We start from the raw sequence: 11,595 nt of genomic DNA on the forward strand, positions 1-11,595 counted from the left end.
TTCAGCTGGTTTTGACCATGTGGTTTGACATATGATCAAGAACAAATCACTACAGACAGTGTGGATCATTGAACCCAGAGTAAAGTACAAAGTTGGGCTCCCTTGGTGGAAAATTACTTACACTTCTTTCTTAATTGAAAGCCAAATGCGCTATGTAAACCAACTTAAGTGCAGTGTAGTTAGAGATGTTTGAGCAGTGGGGAACTGGAAGATTTAGTTGCACAGCAGCACTCTAATTCCCACAGAATTTCAAACTCAACGCAAATGATGCATGACAAATACTTTAGCATGATATCCCTGACATTTGGTTATTTCCCCTACATCAGCATCTAAAGTTTTATTTGGGGGGGGAAAAAAAATATCTAATTTTCCTATTAGGTCAGCACTTGAGAATGTTTGGCAGTCATGTTTTCTTTGTTTTCTGGGGTCACAGGGAAGTTTCTTCAGAATTAATCTTTGGAGAGAGCAATGATGGTGAACCGAACCTCCTCAGGGTCGCGAGCCATGAAGATCTTACAAACCTCTACAGCATCCTGCAGGGCAATCAAACACATCAGGAGAATGATGAATTGCAACCCAGCTTGAGATATTTTTCGTGACAGTTTGTCTGTTTTATTCTGTGGCGTCTTACCTCGAGGAAGGAGTCCTCTGAGGTTTTCCCGTGGACTATAGGGAAGGGCTTCCGGCCATCTAGGTATTAAAAAAAAAAGCATTGTCCTTCAAATCTGTCACCATTAACTGTTGAACTTAAGTTATTACCATCAACAAAAGTGACAAATACTTATTAAATTAAATCGAATATTTATTTTGGTAAACAGTATATAGGAACTACTTAAGCACTAAACTCACCCAGTTCATATAACTGTCCTCCGACATTCACAAAGGCTATAAAATGCAGATTCACTTTCTCATCTAAACTTGGGGCCTGCAACAGACAACAAAGTTCTTTTGAGTCAAACTCTTTGTGATTGTGTGATAAACAAACCCGACCCGACCCGACCCCAATACAAACCTCAGTCTGTCCCTCCTGTGCACTGGATTCATGTGTAACACGTATACTCTGAAACAGACAGTAAGGAGTCATTTTTACTCAACACATTCAAACAAATGCAACACATGAGACAAGGCCACTCTAATTATCAAACAGAGTTGCCCCCCCCCCCCGGTCCTTTGGTAAAGACTTTCTTTTCAGGGTGTTCTTATGGGGCATTCATGTGATGTGTGAATAATCTGAAAAATTAATTCCTGGCTGGAAATTTCTTATGAATGCCCCCTTAAGATCAAACAGTCTGAAAGTCTGCAAATAATTTTGGTGCATGACTTTGACGTCATATACACAGAAACATGGTAGACAAAAGTAAATGTCTGATTGATGTTACATATCTACATATTGCATGTCAATCTTTTGCTCAAACAGAATTTGAAACATGGTATTAGGTTGTAACCGTTAGTTAATGTCTATGTAGAGTGACCTAGATTAGTTACAAATGTTGAATTGTTGTCTAGATTCTCTGGGTAATGAAATACAACACATCTTCTTTGGCAGCGTTCATGTTGTTTCCAGCTTGTGAACACACCAGAGTCGAAAAAAACGATGTCCCAACACGGGGAGAGGGATCATTGTGACTGCAACATTACCTCATCCTTTTCCAGGAAGGTGGCCCTCTCCTCTGGGGTCATTTTAGAGGTTTGTTCAAGAAATTTCTTTAGAGGAGAATCCGGCTCTGAGGAGAAAAGACAACATAGTAAAATCTATAGAAAAATGTCTGCAAGCAAAACTGTGTTTGGATTTGGAGTTCGATACAATGCTGTGATAGGAGATACTGTAAAGTATTGTGGTATCATGATAAATGATGATCTTTAGCTGGTCTAGCTGAACAAAATGAACAGTTAATACCTTTAACTGTTTGCTAATGTAGCTTCTTTAAACGTAGTAAAACCCAACACAGGATCAGCTCTCTCAATCATACAGCAGTCTTGAATTGATGCTCTTAAATTGTAAATGTGGGAATCGTTCACATCTCTAATATCTGATCGCATATGACTTGAACGGAATAACTACTCACCAAACTCCAGGTGTGCCTTGTTGTTTGCCACGGCATGAATTAATCCTATTGTTCCACAGGCGTTCCCAATAGTTTGCTTAATGAAGTAGACGCCAGGAGAGAGCTCCTGTGGCTGATCCTTGAGTTTCTCTTCCTCTTCTTGCTTGAATGTCTCATACTGGACACAAGAGAAATATTTACTGTTTCTTACGGCAAGCACACAAGTCTGCACAAAGACATGTATAGAGTTCTTAAGTTAAAACACTCGATTCATGAATGTGTGGTTAATGCATTTTACACCAAAGATGTTACAAAAGTAAGAATTACCTTCTCTGTCACCGGGAAGAGAAGTAGCACAGCACACACTGGCCTCGGTACCATGCTGAGAAGCTCTGGGTCCAATCCATATACGTCTCCGAATTGCCATGTTGGTCTCATGCCCAAACAATTGACAAACTACACAAAAGCTGAGAGTAAATGTATGTGCATGCAAAGACATGAAGATAATCTAACAACACCTGGCAGACAAGCCAAAGCAGGAGAAACAAGTAAATCCTACCGAATCCAAGTGACACTGATAATAAAGCATAATAAAAGGGATCACATTATTTTTCAGGTCTGGCATTTATTTTCAAGGAAGTGTCCTTTAAATTATGTATTTAGGAATTATAAATTTGATTATAATCTTTGCAAATATTCATTCATACATTTGTATTTTATATTATTATTAATTATTCAATATTGTTCACAGAGCTTTACCAAGTTGTGTAATGTGTGTCCTCTGGGATTATTTGTGTTATTAATCTGAGGTTTCATCAGTCATTTTTCTCAGTGGATTTAGCTTCTCCAAGTTGTGAGTCTTTACTGCAGATCAGAGGCTAACTTGTCAGGTTGATGTTGAAGAAAGCATCATGTACAGCAGCATAAACTATAACTGACTATGTAAATTTTTTTTTAATGAAGCTCGTCAAATGAGGTCAACTTTGTCAAATATATTCTCAGACCTACAATTACAGCAGGCAACTAGCAACAGATCGTGTTAATCTTGTGTCAAACTCCTCGCAGCCTGTTCGCCTCTCTTATGTTGATCAGACATCAGTGCACTTTGCAGCTAACTTTTATTGTTAATGATAACGTTATATGGGGTGTAGCACCGCTGCTGGGTAGGCCTTACACCTCCACAGGTCGCTGCTCCGCTGATTGTTCACTCATCCGGTGTTACATTCACTCAGGAGACAATACTCACCTTTGTCATGACCTGGAATGAAAAAACACAAATTACAAATATTAATAAAATTGCTTTTGGGGTTCAAACAAAGCAGCAACAACAACGGCTTCAGCTTTTGTTCTCTCTGCTAGCTACAGGTTAGCTAGCCCCCACATGCTTGTGAATGAATGACTACGATAAAACAATATAGTGTGAAAAGAAACGTAACTAAACATACTTCTGGATTTGACTCCAGAGGCAACCAGCGTGGACAGTCCATGTTGAGGTAACGTCAGTCGTTATTTCGCTTTCAACCGAGAGCTGAAACTGATTTTCTAAAATCTGTTTGACAGCTGGAAATCGCTTCCGCTTCTGGAGAGTGCACATTCACGTCCAGGTAATTCGCAGGGGTACTTGCTTCTTTATAAATCAAAAAACACCACATGCATACCACAAAGACGGACAAATTAAATATACTAAAGTGTAAAAGATAGTATTTTCTACCCTGAATAGTTATGTAATCGTTCTGTGCTCGCAAAATGAATTATTTGTGAATGCTCCACCCCCACCACCACCCCAACAGTGGACTATTCCAGGGTCACAGGCGTGTTACAGAGGGACGCTTTCACAGGTTTTCTTATTTGGAAATACTATATAATGACAACTTAAATAAATAAATCAGTAAATAAATAAAAAAAGACAGAAAAGTATTTCTAAAAAATATTGTACTTAATGTACAGAGGCTGTAGCCTACTCTTTTTTCAATCACACAAAAGTATAATTGGGTTTAATGCATTTCTTGGGCCTTAGTGAGCATACAGAATTTATATGGTCATGACCAAGTGATCATATTTGTTCAGATACTAAATTGGTGATACTAATGTTGGGTGCCCACCTAAAACTGTGATGACTGTACAGATCTGAGGAGGGTGTCAGTGTTAAACTGATTTGGACCCCAAGGTTTTTGTACGAGTCCTCCCACCCTCTTTGTTCACTTCCTCTCCCTGGATGATAACTATTGCAGAGGGTCTCCTGTTCCTCTGGCTGTCCACCACAAGCTCATTGTTTCTGCTGATATTGAGCCTGACAAAGCTCTCCATCAGTCCTCTGTACTCCTCCGTGCAAATGGTTCGTCGCTGGAATCATACATGTCAATATAATGATGACTTCCATTTCACCAAAAAAAAATTGCACCTTTTATTAAATTCCTTCAAAGTCTTCAAAGTATTAAATGAGTTTGGATAGATATGCGTGCAACCATGGAGGTGTAAACGACAACTTGACTGTTTGGTGGAGGAACACAATGACTAGGTGGTAACTCTAGTTAGTCCCTACAATGGCCCTGAGAGCTCAACACACTGCACTTTAAAAAAAAAAAAAACACATCCAAGTAGACAAAACGCCAATATCTCCACCAATTTAACAAGACATGCACAAAAGTTAAAACACTCAGTTCATGAACATGCGGTTAACACATTTTACACCAAAGATGTTGCCTTCAAAATAGTTATAGAAATCTTTCTATAAATGGAACAATAACAACGATGATGGGGACATAATAATTAAACTTTTATTAATTCTTTCATAACATAGTCTAATACACTTTGCAGCCTTTACTGAAACATTTCTGGTGAGTTTTCATTACAGGAAAGACTTTATTGCTTCTGTTTGTTTAGGTCCTTTTGGTCTAACCCCTGACAGTAGTGCTTTGTTCATCCCACAGGCGGTGAAATCTTCCTCTGTCATGACTAAAAACAAGCATGATGCCTTCTCTCTTCACGACTGCTGAGGATCTACGTCTGCTGATCATACTTGCAACTGTTGCAATTGTGACATCAACGTACATGTTATATACATATTAGAATGTCATCAGATATTGTGTGAGCATGCATTGAATATTTCTAGAGCAAAAAGTGAGCAAAGAGAGGGAATTTCCTTACTGAGGTTATTGGTGTTAATACATCTTTCAATTCAGTTTGAAGGATCACAATAATTGCTTCCTCTGCTGGACAATTATTGTATTGCAGTCAAAGAAATGTTACCATAATGTCACAAATAGAGAGGATCTATACTGTGAAATAAACTCATTGTTTCACATGCATTGAAACAGTTTTTACTCCCTGTTGTCCATCCTGGCTCAGCACTTATACTGGAAACGCGTGGCGAAGGAATATTTTAAAGGGGTTATGTGATCGGTTGTTACAGAGGGCACATGAGAATTGGCACAGTAGCCTTTCTGTCTGGCTGATGATTGGTCAAGTGAACACACTCAGTCCAAAAAGTCACAGCCAGGAAATGTTTAATGAAACAGGAGGTTTAACGGTCTAAAAATTAATCAGCACCTTCTAGTTAATCAGAATACTCAGTGGCTGTGATGCATCATTAAAACATTTCAGTTCTGCCGGGTCTCTTTGGGTGCCAAAGAGACTTCTAAAATCACTGAATCATGACACCATAAGTGCAACATGTGGTTTTAGAGAAGTAAACTGTAAACCAAGAGAGATGGGATGCAGATCACAGTGGGAGACATTATCACACAATACAGAAATCTGTGTGTTAATGTGAAGCCGATCAGGCAGGAGGTTGAACTGTAGTCACAGCTAATAATTTAATCAATTTAATTATCTAAAGACGGATGTTTAAAACCCTTTAAAAAGTACACAGTAGAAGATACTGAACACATCATTATACAATGTAAAAAAAAATCAGAGAGGGAGATATTAAATGATAATAGTTCAAGAGGCAGCTAATGGGGTTTTTATAGAGATATTTTAGATAAATATTTTTATTGTTAAGATTGTAAAAAGAGCAAGAACATTCAAATGAGGTAATGTCTTAAATATTACAGGTAAAGCAGGTAAATTGTCATAAGAACCAGTCAAATAAAAAAAAAGAAATAGTTAAATATCAAACTTACACTAAATCAACAGTGGCAACAGTACTGTGATGATGCAACTACACACGATCCAAGATGAAGTAGGCAGGCCACGGTAAGAAGTAGTGGAACAAAGAGGAAAGAAGCAAAATTATATGTAAAAACGACGAGTAGAGGCCAGTGCAAAAAATACATATTGAGTGAAATATATATATATTTTTAAATATAAGAGCAATTGGACTTTAAAACGAAAGGGTGTTAAGGACGAACACATCCAGAAGGGGGCAGTAATGAGAAATCAAGGATGTCAACAGCCATAAAACCTCGACAAAGAAGAAGAAGAAGAATCCGCCAACACACACACACACACACGAAGAAGAAAACCTGCCAAATCTTTTTCAGGAGGACTGTCTGCATCATCTATTACTACTAAAGAAAAAACAAAAACAATTATTATAATAATTATACACCACAAACGTCGCTATCGGGGCCCTAAAAGTTGCCAGGTTTGAGAGTCGCTAAAGTGGGGACACTGCAGACTTGCAGAGAGAGAAGATGCCCGCAGCAGAGGATTCACAAGGTGGGTTTTAACTTGCTTTATATGTTAAATATTACCTGCATGCAGAGTTTTTGGTGTTTTTAGTAGTTTGCCTAGAGAGATGAATAAGCTGTGCTTTTCACCAATAGTCTTACACCAACAGCTAAATCACGTTATATTAGCAACTTATTCGAGTTTTTGCCTGTCGATATTGTTTGTTGTTTGTTTCCTCTCATCATCCAGTTATGTTTGAACCAAACTATTTCCCCTGAGACCCTTCACCTGACCCCAAATCTACCCCAAACCCACCACAGCCTCAGTTTGTGCCCGTTAACGTGAGCTAGCATGCGGGGCTAACCAGCGCTTTTTCTAACCGGTGGTTTCAAAATCATCCAGGAGGTCGTTTAAAAACACCGAAAACATTTAGAGGAACCCGACGACGACTCCTCTAACCACCTGGGTGTAAAATATCCCGTCAGCTGCACGAGGAAACATGATTTCTTTTTACCCCGTTTGCCAAACTGCGACTCTTCTTCCTGCCAGTCCAGCCTGTGGCGGCCGCCATCTTTGTTTTGGTTTGGAAAGCAGCTTGTAAACAGGTTAAAATCTGTTTTTATCCTGCGGTGATCACTGAGAAAGGATCTGCTTTAGCTTAAGCTTTCTTTAGAAATATCTAACTGAGTTTAAGAAAACTCTTTCAAGCTTCTATGTTAATATTTCCCCACTAGTCTTTTAATAAAGGAGATTGAAAAGTGACATGAATGATATAATGTGGTTTTTGATTGCTCTTAATGCTTCTAAATTATAATTAATGGTTTTTGTCTGATATTTGTGCTTTTTATTGTTGATCATATCCTTCCTGAACTTGTTTTGAACGTGTGCTGTTTGGTTTTCACATATAAATGATGTACTCTAATTAAGACCAAGCGTTACTGTGTTATCAATCAATGTGTTGTTCCTATTATAATTTATCTTTAACTTACATTTTTGGATCAATTAATCATTCATTTTTTTAATTATGTCTTTTATTGTGCTCTGGCATCTTCTATTAATTCCTGCCCTAAACCTGTGTTATATTATGTCGGTAGACTGAATAAAGAGAGAAAAAAAAACATTTCTACTGAGATTTCTTCAGGTCAAAGAAACTGATAATGTTACACACACTTACCCATATTTATAATAATTGTAGAATTTAAAATCTATATAACAATTGCAGTTGAAATTGCTTGCCTGCTCTAAAAACAAGAACACTAGTGGGCATGAGAGCAGTGACGTGCTTATGGATCCTGTAGGGGAAGTAAAAATATGGAAAACCCTGTGATCAATGAATGGCCTCACTTCTGTGCTTCAGGTGCCAACAAAGTTGTGGACAACATCTGCAGGCTTTCTCCAGATCTGTTGGCTGAAGCCGTGAGTACATTTCACCTGTACATTTTCCCATTCAAGCTGAAAAACAACTAATATTTTCACAAAAAGGTAACTACGCAGGCAGCAGAGACCTTGTATATAATATTTAGGTCAGTGATACGGAAGTGCTTGGAAGAAAAACAGCACAAGTCAGACATTGTGTTGCTACTTTTGGCCTCAAGCAGCTGTTTGATTTTAATCAACAACAACCTGTCTCTTCACGTGATCTTATAAGATTTGCAACAGGATGAAGTTGTTTGGATGCAAACCTCTCAGCGGGATTAACAACTGGTTGTTAAGGGATAATGCAAAGCGATACATTATCCCTCTTATTACATGGCTGCTTACTGAAGAAATCAACAATCTGACAGAAAATAATTATTTTGTAATGATTTTATTGGTTTAAAGATGATTTAATTGCTTCTGCAATAAGAACTGCATCCATAGCGGTGGTCGGCCACACAGAAATAACAGACCACAGAAAGCTGTATTGCCCAATTAGAATCAAGCATTCAACAAAGCTGTGTAATAAATTATTATGACCTTCTGTAAGTAGAAAACCCAGAACTGGGGTCCCAACTTACCCTAGAAAACATATGCAACACGTCTGTGTCAAGGTATTGTACCCCGTTAGAATATATATATTTTTTTTTGACTAATAAATAAGTAGATACATAAATACAATGTAAAAGTGTTCACTGTCATTAGCAGCCATACTCTGCACCAGTCACACAGGATGTGGTGCTGTTGCTGCCATAGAGGTTATACCGTGGTCCTGATAACTAATCTTATAATCTCCACAGTGTCAGCACATTCTGATTTATCTTCAAGGGCAGACGAGAGGAGTAGATTCAGCTGAAATTTCTGATGTGAGTCAATATTTCCTTAGAATATTTTTTAACTTATAGTAACCCATTCTCCCAAGTTCCTCTTTCATTACTTGTTTTTTTTTCTTTTCTTTTCTCCTGGACAGAGATTTCAGAGAGCTGGAGTCAGACTTGACCATGAGGTTCTACAGAACATTATCAGATTTCTCTTGTTAACTTTCAGGTATCTTTATTCTACATTGTGTTTTAAAATGTGGTAACTGGTCGATGTGTCTTCTCCCATGTAGCCCATGCTTATTCCTAAGGCCAGTATGTTGAAATGCTTGTCCAGTTATTTGCACATTGATTGTACATCTAGATAAAAACGTGTCCATAGCTTTGGCTTTAATTGTGTAATGGAGCTTTAACAGCTTTTATCCTTGGTTCTAAGTCTGCCAAAAGGCTGAATTTGTCTAAAAGAAGCACATACTTGAATTGTAAGGTGTGATAGTTAACATTTGTGTCACCAGGTCAGCTGGGAAGAGCAACCTCTCTGGGGATGACCTCGTGTCAAGGCTGGAAGAAGGCAGTAACAAGTGGCCCAAAGCTTCCCTTCAGGTGTTGCACAGCTTGTGGAGTGAACATGGTGCCTTAGTCCATGCTCAGCAGGAGGTCCAGGCCATGCTCAGCATCAGCCAGGTATGTCCTAATCGAACTCCTCAAAGCAGACTCACTCATTTCAACCATTTTTGATGACCTTCAGACAGAACTAGCTGATGAGATTTGCCCTATTGGTCGCTTTGCTGCATCTTTCTAGTTAGTGGACCTGCAGTGGAAGCTTGGCATGGCAGTGAGCTCTGACACCTGCCGATCTCTCAACTCCCCGTACGTCTCTCTGCTGCTGAAGACCGTTGAGCCCTCTGGACAGATTTGTCACAGGTCTTTCGAGATGACTATTCCACAGTTCCAGGTCTGTATTTGTTGATGTGACTGGAGTGTTTTTACTGTCATTTATTACCGGTTTGATTCTGAGATTCTTTTTTTTTTTTGTGTCCTCTGCAGAACTTTCACAAGCAGTTCAAGGAGATGGCAGCTGTTATGGAGACTGTATGATGGTTGCAAGCACACCTTGCAAGTGTTATTGCAATAACACTCCAGTTTACACGTAACTAATGGAAGAACAGCTTGACACAGGAGTTTGTCTGCTGGCTGTGCAGCTTTGCACCTCTGCACCACAGACTGCACCAGCTCCTAATTACTCTTAGGACCAACGTCTGTTGAAATTGTTGAATGCCAAGATGTAAGAGTACTTTCTCCCATTAACTTATTGGGGTTTCATGAATTTAATGTTGGAGTCATGTACCATACAATCAGTTTAGGTGCACTTACCTTAAACTAATGTGCAATAATTTCCATGTTAACGAAGGTTATGATGTTCAGTGTTTGTAACTGCTTAAGAGAGGTGCTGATTCAACTTCATAACATCTTGGAGGATGTAGGCTTGTGGTGCCATTCAACTGTATTGCATTATAGAGAGAAGAGTCTCTGTTATTTAGCCTAATTCTAAAATTTGGGGTGGACAAAACAATGGAAACACTTAAACATCACAAACTACATTTTCCAAAATGTCCCCAAAGTAGAATCAGCGCCTCTCTAAAAAGCTTATATTAGACCGCAGTCGTTTTACACTGCAAATACTGCAAAACCCCGGCTAATATTCAAGTTGTGCCTCATTTATTACAAAATGTCTAACATCGATATGCTTTAGATTAATCATAGTTTGCACTAAACCTTGGTTTGCCTCTGGTTTCGTACTTTTAGACTGTACAGAATGAAAATAACACAACTGTCGCTTATGTTGCTTTATTTGTATCAAGGGTAAGAGATTGTATTTAGTGCGCTGTACAGCACCCTGGATGTGGCAGTTAGTTAGTAGCTAAAATTTCATTCAAACTTTGCAGTACAGTCTTTGGTTTGAAAATTGAAATGGTCCACATGAACTGTGTACAGTCCTCGTGCTTTTTGCTAATGTCTAAATTATGAAGACTTACTTTTGTTGTTTATTTTCCCTGTTAATGCACGCTGTGTGGTTCTGAGGAGGCCTTTGCCTTTTTCCTCTTTGGTCCATTTCTTTGATGCCAAACATCAGTGATGCAATAAATAATAATTAACTATAAACCCTCATTACATGCTTATTTTATTCCAATTTTAAAAAGCTCAGAGAAAATCAAAGTACAGATAATTGTACACTAAATCAGTTGAATCCTGTAAATTAGTGTCACTGTCTACCCTCTAACAGTACTGTATATGTAATATGGAGTCATTTATGACTTATTTTTGGTAGGTTTATAGTCTAAAAGTGGTTCCAGGTGTCTGGAGGCCTCTAGAGATCATAGCAAATTTAGGAATACTTCAATTATTCAATTCTTGTGTATGATTGCATGTGTTTACCACAGATTTTCATTCATTTCCAGTTTCAACATGATGTATTATAGACAAACAGGGTTCTGTGGCCTAGTGTGTTTCTTACCCTACTATGTTGAAGTCATCTGCAGTTAAAATGTGAACACACACACACACACACACACACGCACGCGCACACACACACACACACACACACACACACACACACACACACACACACACACACACTTCTCTCCAGCAGTTTGGGGTTTGGTGGGCTGCAGAGCTCTAGTGGCTCCTGCCTCAGCAATGAG

At 38.6% G+C, this 11,595-nt stretch overlaps 2 protein-coding genes across 2 annotated transcripts; one reads left to right on the plus strand and one right to left on the minus strand.

Annotated features, from left to right (window-relative positions):
• Positions 1-347: 347 nt before the first annotated feature.
• Positions 348-3,610, minus strand: uchl3 (ubiquitin carboxyl-terminal esterase L3 (ubiquitin thiolesterase)). Its single transcript, XM_070838011.1, has 9 exons — positions 3,491-3,610; positions 3,292-3,303; positions 2,373-2,501; positions 2,067-2,223; positions 1,639-1,724; positions 1,013-1,060; positions 850-925; positions 632-690; positions 348-533 (listed from the first exon to the last, which is right to left on the minus strand). The coding sequence occupies exons 1-9, from the start codon at positions 3,530-3,532 to the stop codon at positions 450-452; spliced, it is 693 nt and encodes a 230-aa protein (XP_070694112.1). The 5' UTR covers positions 3,533-3,610; the 3' UTR covers positions 348-449.
• Positions 3,611-6,674: 3,064 nt separating this feature from the next.
• Positions 6,675-11,011, plus strand: commd6 (COMM domain containing 6). The gene is made up of 7 exons (XM_070838183.1): positions 6,675-6,707; positions 8,017-8,075; positions 8,876-8,941; positions 9,046-9,122; positions 9,409-9,577; positions 9,696-9,848; positions 9,941-11,011. The coding sequence occupies exons 1-7, from the start codon at positions 6,683-6,685 to the stop codon at positions 9,989-9,991; spliced, it is 600 nt and encodes a 199-aa protein (XP_070694284.1). The 5' UTR covers positions 6,675-6,682; the 3' UTR covers positions 9,992-11,011.
• Positions 11,012-11,595: the final 584 nt, after the last annotated feature.

This window comes from Pempheris klunzingeri, chromosome 10, assembly GCF_042242105.1.
Source record: "Pempheris klunzingeri isolate RE-2024b chromosome 10, fPemKlu1.hap1, whole genome shotgun sequence".
Classification (NCBI taxonomy): Eukaryota; Metazoa; Chordata; class Actinopteri; order Acropomatiformes; family Pempheridae; genus Pempheris; species Pempheris klunzingeri.